General features: G+C 39.9%; 1 protein-coding gene across 7 annotated transcripts in view; it reads right to left on the bottom strand.

Annotated features, from left to right (window-relative positions):
* Positions 1 to 20,082, bottom strand: part of GIT2 (GIT ArfGAP 2) — a 1,410,467-nt gene that overhangs the window by 1,189,528 nt on the left and 200,857 nt on the right. For all 7 annotated transcript variants that reach the window (XM_044068490.1, XM_044068492.1, XM_044068493.1 and 4 more), the window contains exon 4: positions 17,804 to 17,909. In XM_044068490.1, the coding sequence (XP_043924425.1) occupies positions 17,804 to 17,909 (106 nt within the window). The remainder of the gene's footprint in view (positions 1 to 17,803; positions 17,910 to 20,082) is intronic.

Here is a 20,082-nt window from a genome sequence, read left to right as displayed (position 1 = left end):
AAAGCATGGAAAATATGATTTAAAAAAAAAACAAAACCAAATCCAGCTATCCACACTTCAAATACTCAAGAAATCTTGCAAAGAAATTAATAAACACACAACAAAAATTCTGTTTCACCAACCTTCAGACAACACACCAAAACAATCTCATTCTCACGCTATTTTGGTCCTCCATAAACTACTATAACCTGGCCAAACAACTACTTCACACCAACAACCAGTAACAACCCAGATCAAGTCCCACTTTATAAGCACGATACTCTTGCTTACTAAACAAAGCTACTCCCACCACCCTCACTACCCCAAAACTCATTGAATAACAATTCTTTGTCCAACCAGTCCTAACTTCCATCATAAAGAAATACCTAAAAAAAACTCAAAACAACGTTAGCAGCAGACAACCTACCAATAGAGTACCAAACACTTGAAATTCTAGTCTTCCCTGTCTCTACACTAATTAAATCGATACTTAATAGAAAACCACATCCCAGCCACTTGGGGAAGAAACCTTTTATAATACCACTCCACAAAGGCAGAGATTGAACTGACCTATCCAACTACAGATCAATAGCTACACTACCACCACTATTAAAAATACTAGAAAAATGTATCCACTCAGAGCTCCTCAAATATATCTTACCCAAAATAATAATCTTCCCATGATCTAACATTGCTTCTGTCCCAGTCACAGCACAATTACATTTCTTCTTAGCTGTAACAGGGCTATCAACCACAACAGAAATAAATCACTCTTCCTGGATCTGTCAAAGGCCTTTGACAAAGTTTCTTATCAAAATTTTTCACCGTAACAGAGGTCTAAATCAATCATGTCTCACTTGGTTTTATAGTTATTTCACAAATAGACAACAATCAGTAAAATGAAAATAAGAATTCTTCTCCTTCCTTCCAGTCACAGTTGGGAGTCCCACAAAGACTCAAAACTAGGCCCACTTCTATTTAATACATTTGTTAAACTCCATATTACCACTAAACAAACAAATATAGTTTGGTATGCAGATGATGCAACCCTCATTTGCTCTGCCCCAACACTAAACATTCTCCAGAAAAATCAGACAAGAGTCTCTCATCTGTCTAATCTTGGCTAGGCACTGCAGACGTATCCCTACATGGAAAAAAAGACTAAACCAAAACAATTTAACACTCAAAAACATAATTTCCATATTGTCTTATCTGACAATACAATATAAACTGTTACTTGGGAGTACTCAAAATGACAAACAAAAAAACAACCTACATATTCTCCAAACTATCAAAAATACTCACAAAAAACTAGACTCACTATACAAAGCAAAACAATATAGTACAATAACCAGAAGAAAATCCATAGCAGCAACCTATCTACTCCATCTCTATTGTATGCATCATCTACTTCACAAATCTTAACATTACCTCAAACGTAAACTTAATGCATGCTACTTGCTGCAGATTCATCTCATAAAAGGTACCACTGCACAGTCCTAAAGGACCAAAATTGGCTAGAAGTCCCAAATCAGCTAACCTACTCTCTGTCACTACTGTCCACAAGCTTATTTACAAGTCAGATAGTTGCCCCTCTTTAAAAGGCAAGAGTACCATACAGCAAGAGAACACTACACTCCAATAACAAATCTCTCCTAGCTGTAACCACCTCAAAACACTCTGCCGGCAACTCACCCTATTCCCACTGTGTTTCAAAACTGTGGAACTGCTAATACTAATACACTACAGTTACAAAATAAAACAAATCTGCAATACACCTGGCTCTGGTTCTTGCTCTACACCCAATTACTTTCCAGTCCAGAAATATAATTCAAGCTGCAATACCTCTGTCAAAAACCATAGCTCCTCTTTACTACGCTTTCTTTATCTCCTACTATAAATATTAATTTTCATTTCTTCAGTTATCTACTCCTAGTTACTCTTTCTTCCTCAGTGTATCATGACTTACTAGCATTCTAAATGTAAATTATCTTACCTTAATTTCTTTTTGTACTTCTGTCTGCTACGAACTTATGTAAATGCACAGGCTCTTGTTTTTTTTGTTCTTTCAATAGTCACAAATTGTACGATGTAATCTTTAGCATTAATCGTATGTTACAGAAATTATATGTGCAAAAATGCATATGTAACCAAAATGAAACAGCATATATAATTTGGAAAATTAAAATATACTTATGCTGTCTAGGTATGTGAATATGGAGCATTTTTCCTTGGGCCGCTGCTGAAAAATGGTATCTATTCCACTCAGACTTTCCAAGTCAACAAAAGATAAATAAATGAAATAAATATATGAGAATGAAGATGGGATTCAAAGGGATGATGGCTAAGAGTTACAGTTGTGTATCACTGCTGAAGAGTTCACTGGACTTTACCAAATACTGCTACTGAAATCTGAAAAGGATTTTCATGCCTTAGATGTCAGTATTATGAAATACTAGACTGCATAATCTGAGTAGGGAAGCAATTGTGTGTTTTTATTTGATTATCTGTGCATTACATCGTGTGGAGAATTTTATACTTGGTCTAACTACTTTCTACAGATACAATTATTTCCTGTATTCCTATATACAATATAGGTTCCTACTTGTAATGTTTGTTTAAAACGATACTATGAAACTTGTAATAAGGCTTTAAAACAGTGATGCTGCCACAAACTATAAAACTAATGGTTACAGATTACCCAACCAACAGCAATTTATAACATTATAATGGACTGTAACTACAAATGCTGAGGATACAATTAGGAGGTTACAGATTTTGAAGCTTTGCTTTTAGGTCGGAGCCAACAACCATCAATTTTGGGCCTTGCCATTTGGTCTCACCACAGTCCTCTGGGTGTTCACGAAATGGATGGCTCCAGTTATGGCTCACAAGCGACTTTTAGGATCAGGATATTCCTGTACTTATGACAACCAGTTCCTGGAAGCACCAACTATGGATCAGCTTGTTCTAGCAAGACAGTACCTACTGCAAATCTGCCCATCTTTGGGGATAATGGCAAATCTAAACAAGTCTCAGTTCAAACCGTCACAAGATACATTTTTATAGGTTAGTATCTAGATTCCTGGAGAAAAACGGCGGTTCTTCCACAGAACAGAGTTGCCGCTATAATTTCAGAGGTCTTCCTCCTACTTCAACAGAATCACCCACTAGCAGCTCAAGTCCTCAAAGTTTTTGGACTTATGGCAGCATTGATTCAAATGGTCCCCCATGCCAGACTCAACATAAGAATTTTGCAGTGCATGTTATGGGTACAATGGACTCAGTTCACTCGGCCAATGTACCACAGGATCAGGTTATTGAAAGTCAGACAGAACTTAAACTGGTGGATGAACCCACAGAATCTGTCATTAGGATCTCCTTTCATCAAACAATTGCCATTTGCAATGGTAAGTATGAATGAGTGCCTCATGTGTGGGTGTTTCTTAGACAGACTCTCTGATATAAACATACTAGAGATGAAGGCAGTCCTCCTAGTGTTGCAGGCACTTCAAAATGTGCTCCCTTGGGGTGCAACTGCAGTACAGTCAGACTATATGGCAATGGTATGGTTTGTAAACAAGCAAGGAGGAACCTGATCTTAACTATGCAGGGAAATGAGAGTATGGGAATAAGAGAGCACCTTGTAATGCTTTCTAACAGCAGTGCACTTACTTCAGTCTATGAACATGATTCTTGGCAAACTCAGCAGACAGATGGTGCTACCCCACGAATAGTCTCTCAATAGAACAGTATCATGCAGTGTACTCCAGAAGTGGACCTTGCCGTGGTATTTTTGCTTCATCATTCAAGACAATATGCCCTTACTTCCTCACACAGTTACCAAAGAAGGGCAGACACCCAGAGACACAGTCCCCCATGAATAGTCCTCATGTCTCCAGTATAGATTTCTCCCCCTTTACACTATTGCCAAGACTGTTACACAAGTCCAAAGTTTGAATGGCTCAATTCATTCTCAAAGCACCCTTCTGGCAACACCAGACTAGGTGACTATTCAAGGTTTACTGGGCTAAGCCACTAATGTTAACTGAGAATTCCATCCTGATGTTGCAGTGTCCAGACAGGACCTAAGAAATATGCAAGTTCTGTACTTACTGGAATGTTGGACATCTCTGGTTTTAGTCTGAACATTGCAACAACCATCTAAACTTCCCTTCCAAATTCTTCCTCCAAAATCTATACCACATCATAGCCCAAGGCAAAGAATTTATAATATTTTCTGCTTCATTCACTTTGTTCCTCACAAGGACTGTACTGGGTACTAAAATGCAAGTCACAAGGGCGCCTACCCTGGAGGAGATTATTCTGTTTGCAGCTACATTATTACTACTTTCGAAAATGTAATAGTATTACACATTATAACAATGAACATTTTATTTATTTGCAGTATTCATAAGGAGATATATACAATGGATATAAAAAGTGTACACACCCCTGTTAAAATGCCAGGTTTTGGGGATATAAAAATTGAGACCACAATAAATCATTTCAAAACTTTTTCAATTGAATTGTACAGGTTACAGGTCACATTAAAGGTGGAAAAACAAATCTGTTAGGGGCAAAATATAAAAAAAAATAAAAAAAGTACAATAAACTGGCTACATAAGTGTAAACACACTTAAATTAATACTTTTTTGAAGCATCTTTTGATTTAATTACAGTAATCAGTCTTCTTGGGTAGGAGTCTATCAGCATGGCACATCTTGACTTGGCAATATTTGCCCACTCTTCCTTGCAAAAGTACTCCAAATCTGTCAAGATTGCGAGGGCATCTCTTGTACACAATCCTCTTCAGGTCACCTCACAGATTTTCTATTGGATTTAGGTCTGGGCTACGGCTGGACCATTCCAAAACTGTAATTTTCTTCTGGTGAAGCCATTCTTTAGTTGATTTGGATGCATGCTTGGATTATGGTGTTGAAGGTGAAATTCCTCTTCATCTTCAGCTTTTTAGCAAACACCTGAAGGTTTTGGGCCAAAAGCGACTGGTATTTGGAACTGTTCAGAATTCCTTTCACCTTGACTAAAGCCCTAGTTCCAGCTGTAGAAAAGCAACCCCAAACTGCCTCCACCATGCTTCACCATGGGGATGGTGTTCTTTTGGTGATGTGAAGTATTGTTTTTGCGCCAAACGTACCTTTTGGAATTGTGGCCAAAAAGTTCAACCTTGGTCTCATAAGACCATAACGCATTTTCCCACATGCTTTTGGGAGATTTGATGTATTGTTTTGCAAATTTTAGCACGGTTGGGATGTTTTTGTGTATAAGAAAAGGCTTCCATCTTGCAACCCTACCCCATAATCCAGACATATGGAGAATACGGGAGATTGTTGTCACATGTAGTACACAACCAGTACTTGTCAGAAATTCCCACAGCTCATTCAGTGTTGCTGTAGAGCTCTTGCTAGCCTCCTGGACCAGTTTTCGTCTAGTCTTTTCATCAATTTTGGAGGGACGTCCAGCTCTTTGCAACATCACTGCTGTCCCATATTTTTTCCATTTTTTGATGACTGCCTTCATCGTGTTCCATGGTATATCCAATGCTGTGGAAATTTTTTTGTACCCTTCTCCTGACTGATACCTTTCAACAATGGGATCCCTTTGACACTTTGTAAGCTCTCTGCAAACCATGGCTTTTGCTGTAGCAGGCAACTGAGTAAATGTCAGGAAAATCCTACTCTGACAGCTGTACTTTATTTGGGGTTAATCAGAGTCTCTTTAATTGATGGCAGGTGTGTACCAAGAAGACTGAATGTTGAAGCACCTTTTGATTTAATTACATTAAAGTACTTATGTAACCAGCTTATTGTACTTTATTTATTTTTTTATATTTTTTTCCCTTAACAGATTTGATTTCAATTGACTTGTACAGTTTACAGGTCACATTAAAGGTGAGAAAAGTTTTGAAATGATTTATTGTGGTCTCATTTTTTATATCACAAAAACCTGGCATTTTAACAGGGGTGTGTAAACTTTTTATATCCACTGTAGCTTGAGCTGTCCCTGCAATCTCAGTTAAATTGGTGAGACTACAAGGTACATTAGAAAAGGCTATGAGAACATGTCAGGGATCTAGCATAAATAAAAGCCCAGTAGCAAGGTACTTTGATGAAAAACATAATACTACATTACAAACCACAATTCTTGAACAAGTTATTTTGCTACGACATGAATGGGGGGGGGGGGGGTTGTAACGTACACAAAAGAGTATGATTTTATGTTGGTTCTTTTAACTCCCTGGAAAGCTCAGTCAAGGCAATAAAAAGACAGTATTACATATGTTTTACATTTACTTTTAATATTTATTTATTTCATTAACAATTTGAAAATGCTGAATGATGACTGCACTTGTAAGTAACTGTATCAAACTGTTACAGCAGAGATGGAAAAAATTATCAACATACCTCTCAGCTGTCTAGGTTTTTGCCGCATATTTTTGGTCTGCTCCTCATAAAATTTGTGATTTTTATGGATTTTTGCAACAAATCAGTGAGGACTAAATTCACTAAATTACAGGCACTTGAGTTTCAGACTTCATATTCTTCAGAAAATGCATGGTAATACAAGATCTTTTACTCTACCAACTTTCTAAGTTTAAAAGAGCAATATTTAAAATCTGTCCCTGTTTTGCAGGCTTCGTCCAGATTTTTTGTGCTTAAGAGGTTGACAGCTATGATTACAGAATGTGAGCAGCATACAAAGCCATGTTGCATAAACTCAATGGAACAGAATACTTTGCTCAGCCGATGAGCATTTAGCTTGAGACTCAAAGAAGTTTGTATCCTGCCAACAGCATCTGGTATAAGATCTACACAAACAAGGGTTTACAGCTGGTCAGTATACTTTCGGAGACGGCAGATCTGGTGACAAAGGAGCAAATGGAAACAATAAGAGATGATCAGAGTTAGATATCCAAAGTCTGTCAGGGCAGATAAGAAAGAATACAGATGTTCTAAAACAAGACAAAAACGTAGGCCCCATTTCTGCAGTGGGGTCACACATTCACCTCAGTTCTCAATAAACTTAATTCATTTTATCATAGGACTGTTGAGAGTCCAAGTACTTACAGCAATCCCTTCAACTAAATTGTTTTACTTTTAAAAACAAATCCAGTTCCAAGTACCCCTTCTGCTAAAGAGGGACGGACTAGAGATCATTCCTTTTATAGGTTTTATTGGGATAAGCACTTTTGTCCTTGTAGAGTTCTTCAGATCCAGTTCTTAAATCTAAACTTTATATGATCATGTTGCTACTGTAAATACTGTTGGGGATAGTACATTGGAACAGCCCAGTTCTGCCAAACTGACCTTTTTACCAGTTCAGAATGAAGACAGCTGATAGGATGTTAGACATTATCCTCATTTGCATGGGGATACTCAAGTAAGATTTGGAACTTTGTTATTAGAAATAAGACAATTTAGTTGAACAGATTGCTGTAAATACTTGAACTCTTGATAATACTCAGTTAGAATTTCGATTTGTCCTTATGCATACTCCCAGTATAACACAAGGTTGGACTGGAGATACTGGAGTCTCTACTTGCAGGTCAGACTATAAACTTAATTAATTCTAATCTTCCCTCTTCAGATTTTTTATCTAAGGAATAAGTATACACCATGTTCAGGGACATGAGATGAATCACTCATCCAGTACAGTTTTTTCAGAAGGGTACAGGGAGAGACTGCACTGACTGGAAATTGGTAGGGGCCACAATCAGTGCCTCAGATGAACTGACAACAGAGTATGACTGCACTATCATTTAAGTACCCACTGCTGATATCGTGGCTGCTTAAAATTAAAAAAATTAATGTGTGTGTCTGGAGTTGTGGCATGGAGCTTGTATAAGCTCTGATATAGTTACCAAAATAATTTACAAGGACTTTTGTGGTCCTTAACATCCGAGGATTTTTTTCTACCTTTGGTCCTTAACTTTGGGTTGAGGGATGTGGCACTCTGTGGACTGCCCAGGGCTTTGGACTCAGTCATGTTGTATCTGAAAACCACAGTTTATACATACTCACTCACAATATGTGCTGAGCGTAACCGGATACTATAAGAAATAGGTTCTGGTGTTAAAGCACTTTATTAACCTTTTTTAAGATACGAGGAAGGAAGACCATTTTGATAATGGTTAAGAAATGTAATCTGCACTTGCACAGCTAGGAGCCTGTAAATCATCACTGCAAGCAGTGCAATAAAATTAGTTGTTGTGTCTTTCGGCTTTTCCCGGTTAGGGGTCGCCACAGCGGAACTCCGGTCCGCTAATGATTGGCAGTACATTTTTACATGCCGACTTGCCTGGCCTGATGCACAACCTTCAACGAAGGAATGCCCATTCACGCATGTCGCCACACAGAAGATGCTCTGAGAATCGAAAGGGGCAACGTCTTACTGTGAGACAACTCTACCGCAGCACCACCGCAGTGTCAGTGCAATAAAATTAGCCATTTTCTCAAACATATGCATGCCAACCATTATAATGCAGCTCTGTCAACATATTTACTTCCAGAATAAGAACATTCTGCATCACACCCAAATCAGCATTCTTGACAATTTCAATGTATGCCAGTGTATATTCACTTTTAAGTATCACTAATTTTAATGTGCTTTCTACAACTTCTTTAAAAATAAGGGATGATTTTTTTTCTATTTTTTGAACCCACATACAATTTTAAGATAAACCAAAAAGTATACAAATCTTCTTAATCTTTTAGTTGAATAATGCAGCCTTTGCAACATAAGAAGTGTTTAGGTTCAGTTGTCTGAGATACAGGATGAACCACAAAACAAGGACTATTTCATAAAGAACGGTATACTTCTGTAAGAAGAAATGTCTACAGTTTATAGGAACACAAAGCCAGAATGACTTTCAGCACAGAGGACTACATATAGCTGTCAAAAAAAAAAAAGCCCTAATTACACATTTAAATTGCAAATTATAAAATGCATTAGCTCGCAGCAGGCAATACACAGCAGACAAATCTTCCTTGCTAATCCATTAAAAAAGCAATAACTAAGATGTTCAGTAAGGCTTATTTCTTAATGCTTTAACAGCACCTTATAAAAAGGTCAGAATACAGACACACACCCCATAAAAGTACTTTAGGTTATGTTTATCATTATATTAACAGATGAATGGGCACTTTTGCTACCCCACCACCCTCCCTGAGGCTTATAAGCTTGTGGCACTCTTCTCTTTCTGTTGACAAAGCCCTCTTAACCCTGCTACCCATTCTCCTTCCTAGTTCTTATACAACTCGCTACCTAACTTGCTCCTCTACTCTCCCAGGTTTTTCCCCTTTCTTTCTATGTCCTCCTCTTCTGACTCTCACCTTGACTACTCTGTTACTGTCTCTAGTGCTTACCTTCCTCCTTACTGATTGTTTCCTCTCACTGCTCCTCTTACTTTGGTCTGCCCCGCTCCGCTCCCCTACCCTACCCCCATATCCCACCCACCCCCACTACTCCTACACTTATACTTCACTGGCCACACCCCACTAACCTCTCAACCAATTACAAACCCCTTAACACCAGATACTCCCTTATCCATACCTGCCAGTACTGATTCTCTCTCACACCTGAACCACACCCCTATTAGCTTTACTACTCCATCCTCTGCTCTAACTACGTCCCTTTCCAATTCCTTCACTACATCCTTCTCTTATCTAACCTTATACTTTTGACCCACCTTATCCTCTAGTAACATTCTTACCTCATTTTAACCATACATACACACTCGCCTACTTTCTTCCAACAACTACTCTCTACAATGGCTATAACACAAAGAACTATTCTCACACAGTTACTTCTCTTAACTTGTTTTACAGCCTCTCTAACCATACCCTATTCCCTCACCTTCATGGAAAAATTTACTACTCTTAAACAATACCATAATGTCCAACAAACTCTATCTTATATTTGTATCAACACTCTTACTCACTGTAACATAACCTCTATGTCTAACTACATACTCCCAAAATATCATAGAGTAACACCTGTAACATACCTCCCCTCTAAAAAGAGTGTGATTAACCTCAATAAAATCTTGAATATAAAACTACTTCACCATTGTCATCTCCTCTCAGATGGTGATATTCATCCAAACCCAGGCCCCAATGGTCATAATTCCAATATCCTAGATAATATAACTTTACCTGTGCACTCCACATTATCTAAAGCACATAACTCCCTCCTAATAGCTCATCTCAACATTAGAAGTATCAATAATAAAATCTCACACCTTCATGCTCTCCTACACCTGCACTCTTTTGACATCTTATGTCTTACAGAAACATGGCTAAAACCATCCACCCTAGACCAAGAAATTACCCCTCCAGGTTACAACATCCTTAGACATGACCGCATAACCAAAAAAGGTGGAGGAATTGCTATTATCTATAAAAACAATCTCCAGATATCCCTGTCTAACACTATCCCATTACTTGACACCAAAGCCGAAACATTATCCGTCACTCTCCAATTAAACAACTCTAAATCTATCTACTTATTTTGTATATATCTGCCCCCTGGAAACAACACTAGTACTCTTGAACACCTACTTAGTTACCTATCTACTCAACTTCCCCAAGAGACCATTGTACTAGGAGATTTTAACATTGACTGGCTCACCTGTAATTCTCTGACCCCAACTAACCACTTAAATCTTTTTGGCTTCTATCAATTAATAACTACTCCTACTAGAATTCACAAACCTAATAGTAAAGAATCTACCCTTGATTGGATCCTTATCAATAGCCATCCTAACAACTATACTCCAGGAACCCTTCCTGATAATATCCGTGACCATATGCTTACTTACATTATCAGACAAAAGGTTCACATTCCAAATACTCCTAATCTTATAACCTCACGCTCAAAAAAAACACTTTAATCCTGACAGTTTTATAAACGAACTAAAAGCATGCAATTGGTCACCACTAACATATCTGGAACTTAATGAGGCTGTAACCTACTTTAATACTAACTTTATTCAAATACTAAATCACCATTCGCCATACCGCTCCATTAGAATAAGAACCAAATCTGCCCCTTGGCTAACTAAACAAACTAGGCAGAAAATGCTACTTATAAACAAAATTTGGGCTAAATGGAGAACTACCAAATGCCCATCTGATCACCTTCTCTTCAAACAATTAAGAAATGCTACCAAGAGAGATACCCTTAGGGATAAAAAAGACTTCTACCTAAACCTCCAACAAACTTCACAACATACACCAAAAAAATTCTGGTCAGGAATTAATAAACTTCTTCAGCCAGGAAACACTACTACTACCACCCCTGTAGGTTTCAACCAAAATAATTCCAACCTAATCCCTGATGCCTTTAATAAATACTTTACAGAAGCCATTCAATCTCTAGCAAACTCTCTACCACCTTTACCTGCTTCACAATTTAATACCTTTAATACTTCTTCCCCAACCTTTCATTTACACCCTGTTCCAACATCTCTTATTTACAAACTTCTTACCAAACTAAAACCTTGTACCCCATCCGCTGACCATCTCCCATCTGAATACCTACAGATTGCTGCACAAGCCATTGACTACCCCATATCTATCCTGATTAACAGAACCATCACTGAAGGCAAAATCCCTACCTTATGGAAAATATCACATATTATCCCTCTACACAAAGGTGGAACTTCAATTGACCTCTCTAACTACCGACCTATTGCCTTACTCTCCCCATTAGCCAAAATAATGGAAAAATGTATTCACAAACAAATTCTTAACCACCTTCTACAAAACAACCTACTAGCCAACTGCCAACATGGCTTTAGACCATTTCGTAGTACTACTACTGCTCTTCTCTCCTTCACTGACACTATAAACAAAAACCGCAATAATAACTCCTTTTCCTCTGCACTATTCTTAGACCTGTCAAAAGCCTTTGATATGGTTAATCATACCCTACTTCTTGAAAAACTAAAGCACCTTTCTCTCGACCTACAAGCATTACAATGGTTCAGATGTTATCTTCAAAACAGACAGCAAGCTGTACTCTGGGATAACAATTTGTCTTCCTTACTTCCCGTTAATATTGGAGTCCCTCAAGGCTCAATCTTAGGTCCAACTTCTTTTTTCCATATTTATTAATGATCTCCACTTGAACATACCCCACACCACTTGCATTCAATATGCAGATGACTCTACCTTAATCTGTACTACCAATAATATACCCTCACTCCAATCTCTAACCCAAACTGTATTCCAAGAAGTAGAAAACTGGTTCATGCAACATCGTCTTCTCCTGAATCCAAAGAAAACAAAACTACTACTTTTTACACCAACTCATAAGTCACCCACTCCATTCTTCTCTATAACCTCCAATAATGCTAGTAATATAGCACCAGATACTACCACCCGCTTACTAGGTGTCACAATCGACAATCATCTTAACTTTGATGACCATATTAACTCCACCATAAAGACTGTTAACAGAAAACTTGGTACCCTCTACAGAATCAAACCCTTCCTTACACCCTCAGCCAGGCAAACTATCGCACAAACTCACCTCATTTCTACCCTTTTCTATGCCTCTGCTATATATACCAACCTTTCAAAAAACAACATCTCCAAACTATCTACCTGCTATAATAGTATTGCTAGATTCATCACATGCTCTCCCTTTAAAACACACCACTGCCTTAACCTTAAACAACTAGGATGGTTAGAATTACAGAACCATATACTCTGTCAGTTACTTATGACACAAAAGATCTTATACCACCCAAACAATACCCCCATCCTCTCTAATCTGATCTCTCCATATAAAAACCTGGCTACACTACATTCTGCAAATAAACTACTTGTCTCCTTAACTAAATCAAACTACAAAGCTGGTGACTCTCTTTTCTCAAACACTATAGGAAAAAAATGGAATCAGCTCCCTCATGAACTATCTACACTAGCATCTGCTTCTCAATTCAAAAACCAAACAAAAGAACATCTAAAAACTAAGTGGCTCTGTCCTTGTGCTAACCCAGACTGAAACCTGTATTTCACTCCTATTTCAACCTTAGCCCTCCCTCTTGCCTCCAAAACTTATTTCTCTCCACTTGTTTTATTCTTAGTAATTTGATAGGATTTGGGAACTTTGTTCTTTCTGCAATTGCCCTGGTGCTGTCTAGTGCATTTGCTTGTTTATGTCTGGTCTAGCTTTTGCCTAAATGTTTTCTAGTCACTGTTTGTTAGTCCATGTGCTTTTCTCATTTTACCTATGTTACTATGGTACTGTTGCTTTATTACTCTATTTTACTTATTTGCTTTTGTTATATTGTTATTCTTATGCTTGGAGCTTTTCTCCCCGGGCCTCTACTGAAAATGGACATGTATCCAGTTAGACTAGCCCGGTCAACAAATGTAAAATAAATACAATAAAAATAAATTTGTGGTACCACCTTTTTATACACAAAGTCAGCGTGCTAAACAGTCACAGCCCTTAAGGCCAAACAACATGCCAGACACACTTGTAATAGGTGACTCCCATAGTCAGACACACTGACGTCCCGCTCACTAGACTGAACAAGGAAAAGGTCACAGTAAGCTGCCTGTCAGGAGCTAGAATCCGCCACATAACACAAGCACTCAGGTCACTCCACAGCAAGTACAAATATGACTCAAGTCATTGTACATGCCGGTGTGAACGACCTGAGACGTACCTCCCTGGACTACAAGAAAAGAGACATAGAGGAGCTCTCTGATTATGTAGCCCAGGCCGGTATGACCCTGACCCTGAGCAGCATCTTACCCTCACCAAGAATGATGCCACAGTACAAAGACAAAATGATCAGTTTTAACAATTGGCTTAATTACTGGTGTCATTCAAAGGGGATCCAATGTCTGTCTGCTTGGGATGACATGCTTGACAAGCCACGCTGCTTTCCAAGGGATGGCTTGCACCTGTCACCCTGGGCTTCCGGATATTGGCCAAGGCTCTTGCCACCCCCGTACTGCCTTTTTTAGGCAAGGCTCAAATGACAAACCTACCTCCCTAGAAAACACAAGTGGAAAAAAACTAAGGGTAATGCTGCTCAATGCCAGAAGTCTAAACCTCAAGATGCACACCCTCGAAGCCCTCCTCAGTATGGAGAACATCGATGTCTGTGCAGTGACTGAAACCTGGTTCAAGGCTCCTGAGAGCACCCCAGCACTATCAGGTTTTACCTCATATCATGCTTTCCGGCCCCAAAACTTGGTCCAAACCAAAAAAGGAGGGGGAGTATCCATATTCATCAAATATACCTACACCTCCAGGTTGGTGGCAATGCACGAAGCATCAGAGACCATCCAGGTGCAACTAACCATAGGCAAAACTGCCTTACAGTTTGTAGCATGCTACAGACCACCCTCTCAAACTCAGGAACCCCACACAACCTTCCTGAAGACACTGGAGAGTATGAATGTCTCTCCAAATACCATCATTTTGGGAGACTTCAACTACCCAAACATAGACTGGGAACATTACTCAAGCCCAAACACCCTAGCCCAAAGGTTCCTAGAATTCATAAACTCAAATGCAATGAACAACTAGTCGCCATTCCCACAACAGGAGACAATATACTAGACCGGATCATCACAAACATGGGGAAAAAATGCTCCACACCAGAAGTATACCCCTCTTTGGTAAGATCAGACCATAAATTAATCTCACTGGAAATCGACATCCCGCCCCCACCCCCTGCACAAAAGACCACAGTGAAGAACTTCTCAAAAGCCAACTTCACACTTCTTAAAACTGAAGTGGTATCTTTCAAGGCCCCTGGGCCAGTGGAAACCACAACCCACACTGCTGAATCCTTTGCAAATGCCTTCTATGGGCACCTTCAAGAATGCATGGATCATGCAATCCCAATTAAAACCAAGACCCATTCCCCCAAAGGCAGGCACCCGGTCTGGTGGACCCCAGCCATAAACAAACTCTACAACAGGAGGAGGAAGCTACTACATGACAGAGCAAAATCCCTAAAAGGGAAGGCATCTCTGATCAGTACTAGCAAAAAACTACGATCACTCATAAAATCATCCAAGGCCAACTTTGAGAGAAAAATCGCAAAAGACACAAAAGGCCTTCTTTAGCTATGTTAGAAACCTGGGTGGAAACTCCCAGATATGCTCAGAGTTGGTCCAAAATTACACAAAATACACTGAACCCACTGACATTGCCAACATTCTGGCAGACAGGTTCAGTGCAAATTTCTCCTCCACCTCCCCCCCAAAAGGAGAAATAACTATCCCAGCAGAGTGTAGCCTCCCCTAACATCTCAATTGCCCAGGTGAGAGCCGCCCTCTCTAAAGCTAAAAACACAGCATCAATGGGACCGGATGGTGTCCCGGGCTGTGTACTACATGAACTCCAACATGAACTAAACCCACACATAAGGCTGCTGTTTAATCTTAGCCTTACTACAGGATACGTACCCAAAGAGTGGCGTACGGCAACAGTGGTCCCACTTCACAAAGGCGGTGCTTCTACGGACCCTGGAAATTACCACCCCATAAGCTTGACGAGCCTGGTCTGCAAAACTATAGAGAGGATCATTACGGAACTCATAAACAAAGACATTGGGGACCTACAGACATTGGATCCTACCGAATTTGGCTTTGTCAAGGGCAAATCCTGCCTTTTGAACTTGGTCGACATTTTTGAAACAGTCACTAAGGCCATTGATGAGGGTAAGGCAGTTCACACAGCCTACCTTGATCTTGCAAAAGCCTTTGACACAATACCCCACTCGGGCATCATAGACAAAATCACCAGCTTAAATGTAAACCCATATGTCACAAGATGGGTTGCAAACTGGCTCAAGGACAGAACCCACAGGGTCAGAGTTGCTGGAGCTATGTCAGACTAAGTCAGTCACAAGCGGTGTCCCACAGGGCTCAGTCCTGGGACCCCTCTTGTTCGGCATTTATTTTTCCGAGGTACAGGCAAACATAGGAGGATTGTGGCTGACAAAGTTCGCAGATGACTGCAAACTGGGCGCCATAATTGATACTCCAGCGGACACAAACATCCTTCAGAGAGGCCTCATAGAAATGGATAATTGGTGCCAGAGCCATGGCCTTAAGCTGAGCAGCCAAAAATGTATAGTCATACCCTTTGGGAAAAACAAGGTACCGACAAATTACCACATAGGTGGTAATCCATTAAGTACGGAAGAGGTAGTACGGAAGAGGTAATCAGGGACCTAGGGACCCAGGTTGACAGTAACTTCTCATTTGACACTCACATTGCCAAAGTGGTTAGGAAAACCTTCTATATTGCCCACCTTATCATGAAGGGTTTCACATCTAGATCAAGAGAGGTCATTGTGCCCCTGTACTCTTCTTATCAGGCCAATGATTGAGTACAATGCCCCATTTGGGATGCATCTCACCCAACACCTGCAGCAGTTGGAAAGACCCCAAAAGTTCCTCACCAAGAGGATAAAGGGTCTTAAACATATGTCATATGCTGCCCGACTGAAAAAACTCCAGCTCTATTCAGTCGCATACCGCCTACTCAGAGGTGATCTGTGCCTGACGTACAAGGCCATGTCCAATCTGGAATTAATGGACATGCTCCACCTCAGTAAATCCAAATCCATCAGAGCTATGAGAGCAAGAGGCTTAAACCTCAACACAGAAATAAATAGGACGTGCCGGAAAGACAGATTCATAACCCAGAGGCTCCCTACACTCTGGAACAGAATCCCAGTCCATGTTAGGCAGAGCCCCTCACTGACTCTATTAAAGAGAAATCTTGACGAGTGGATGGGAGATCGTAGGTTTACCCCGGGGGTCATCTCTGTGTCACTGCTAGACAGAGGCACAGTAAACTAAACCCTAAAAGGGCGTAGTATTCTCATCCTAAGGGGTGGTGAAAGCCACACACACTCTGGCTAGGCTTATAAATGCCCTAGGGCAGATAGCCTAGTACGAACTTATGAACCTATACATTATCAAGAAACCATAACATCCAGTGTAAACATTTCTTCCTTGGACATGCTTTCACCAAAAAGACACTAGTCCCTAATATTACTGATGGGTATCTATTGAGCTGATGACAGAAAAGAGACTAGTCTGTTAACACTATGGATGGATTTATGTTAACCTGATGAGTTTGATACAGGCAAGAACTCAGTGTGTCACGTACATTTAACATGAAGATAGAATAACTGAGCATACACAAGCTGCATTCTTTCCTGGTGGTGAGGAGGGATAATGACATCAAGTACAGACGCAACTACTATACACACTAAGTAATTGGGAGACAGAAAAGCCACTGAAATACTGACACCACAGATGCTGCTCTAACAAAAATCAGAGAAAAATTGGGGAGGTGATGTTTCCTCTGGTAGGGTCAAATAAATACAACTAATACACCACTGTACCTCTCCATGACACAGCAGATGCCTACCTACACTACACTTGCTGCATTGTGTGGCTACAAAAGTAGATTCTTCTAAAAGAAGTGGATATATCCAAAAATGCTATGCATCAGGTTAAGGTGTACCATTTGATGGCAAATGCAAGGAAGCTGCCAGCTCACAAATCATGGGGAGAACAACTAGCTAGCTAAAGAAAATACAAAAGCATAAGTAAATACTGGAGAAAATTATGCTAAAAATGCAAAACTCATCAACTGCCTGGCTGCCTAGCAAGTAAAATTACATAAGCAAATGGGATAGAGGTTCACCAAAGTTTAGTCTTCAGCAGGGAATGGATGATTATTTATAAAATATTCCTTTAAACAGAAATTGCTGCTCAATCAGGGTGTCAAGATGCATGTAGATTCTTACCTTACTGAGATCATTAGCAGTAACACTATCATCATCTCGACATGGCAGACGATGGACAAATGCCAACATCTGATACTTCGCCCTGATAAACTCTGCTTTGTTCGGACTGCAAAGGTCAACAGTGAGAGAAATATTATGAAACAAAAGATTAAAGAATATACATACACAATACTGGACTATAAAAATTAATAGCAGATGTTTTAATTCCAAGTTTTAGTCAGACATTTTATATATCACATACAACACAAAGTTAAACCAAGAGCACCAGTGGCTTACTAATGAAAGTGATCCTCCATTTCTGACAAAGTACTCTAAAGGGATAGACTTCCAAGATGGCTGCACATTGAGTAACAGCTTAATTCTAGCCCTCCCAGTGTGAAAACAGAAACTCAGCAAGAAAGCCAGTGGACCTATACTTCTGGGTAAATTTCGGTAACTGGCTAGTAAGTGCACTGCCTGGAATACAGAGGACCTGAAGGAAGACCAGCTACAAAAGCTGAGAAAAAATAAGAAACACTAACTGGGAAAAGTACTACAGCTGTTCAGCAAAAAGCAGTGCAAGCTTTAAGACAGGACTTCCAGTAACCTAGAGGAAAGTATAAGATAAATGCACACAGACTTGACTAAAATAAATGAAACACTGATGGAATATATTGACTCAAACAAAAGGCTTGAAAAAATGGAAGACGCTTTATACAGATATTCAGATGAGGTGATAAAACTGCAAAACTCATAGGTCAAAATGGAGAAAGGGATGAATGGATAAGAGACTGCACAAGAACAGATGTTTCAAAAATAATATAATTAGAGTACGGAGCACTTGTAGAAAACCTGAGATTTTCTGAAATACCAGACAAACTGGAAGAACCAGACTATTACTTTCATGAAAGCACAAATCAGCAACTGGACTGGTATTCCACAACAGGAATTGTTTATTTATTTATTGACACTTGTTAACCAGGTTGGTCCAGCTGGGCTTGTGGCCTGCTTTCAGTGGAGAATCTAGGAGAAACGCTCCAGTTATAAACCATTTACAATGTATAAGAACTACAAGATAAAAGTTTCACAATCCAAGGAGTAAATAATATTGGAAAAGGTTTCACTGGCACTGGCACTCTATGTTCTTTATTACCAGAAGAATAAGAAACAGAATCTCCCTTTGTTTCATAAGGCACTTTTTGTCAGACAAAATGTTTGTTCCACCTTGGATCCTGGGAACTACCACCCTATCAGTCTGAAAAGCCTGATCTGCAAGGCCTTGGAATGTATTATCATGGAACTTATAACAAAGACATTGGCAACCTTCAAACACTGGACCCCACCCAGTTTGGGTTCATGAAGGGCAGATCTTGTCTCCTGAACCTGACTGACTTCTTCGAATCGGTCTCCAGAGCCGTGGACAAGGGTACGGTGGTCCCACACAGCCTACATGGACCCTGCCAAGGACTTAAGACACCATCCCCCACTCTGGAATCATAGATAAACTTACTAAGCTGGGCAATAATCCCTACAATCACTCGATGGGTTGCCAACTGGCTTACTGACAGAACCCACACTGTAAAAGTAGCAGACTCCAAATCCAGCTCCAGACAAGTGGAGTACCTCAGGGTTCAGACCTGGGACTGCTGTTTGGCATCTACTTCTATGAAGTACAGGCCAACACTAAGAGACTCTGGCTAAGTTCGCAGATGACTGCAAACTGGGAGCCATTACTGAATCCCCAAATGATGTGGATATTCTACAAAAGGGCCTTACAGAATCAGATGCTTGGTGCCAGAGCCATGGGCTCAATCTCAATGCCAAGAAATGTATAGTTACCCCCTTTGGGAAAAAACATGTACCTGTGAATTGAATTACCACATAGGTGGCAGTACACTAAACACCGAAAGTGTGATAAGAGACTTAGGGACACAGGTGGACAGTGGTCTCACCTTTGGTAACCACATCGCCACAACAGTCAGGAAATCCTTCTAAGTGGCACACCTCATCACTAAGGGCATTTCATCCAGAAAAAAGAAGGTCTTTGTCCCACTGTACTCATCCCTCATTAGATCCATTATAGAATACAATGCCCCATTTGGTATGTACCTCTCAAGACATCTGCAACAACTGGAAATGCAGCAGAAATACCTCACTAAAAGAATCACAGGCCTAAATAAGATGCCATATGCTGACCGTCTAAAAAAAACTCCACCTATACTCTGTCACATATCGTCTACTCAGAGGAGATTTCTGCTTAACATACAAGGCCATGTCAAACCCAGAGCTGTTGGACTTGC

The sequence above is a fragment of the Protopterus annectens genome, chromosome 4.part0 (genome assembly GCF_019279795.1).
Source record: "Protopterus annectens isolate FY-2018-M chromosome 4.part0, PAN1.0, whole genome shotgun sequence".
Classification (NCBI taxonomy): domain Eukaryota; kingdom Metazoa; phylum Chordata; order Ceratodontiformes; family Protopteridae; genus Protopterus; species Protopterus annectens.
This window is presented reverse-complemented; position numbering and strand designations above follow the sequence as displayed.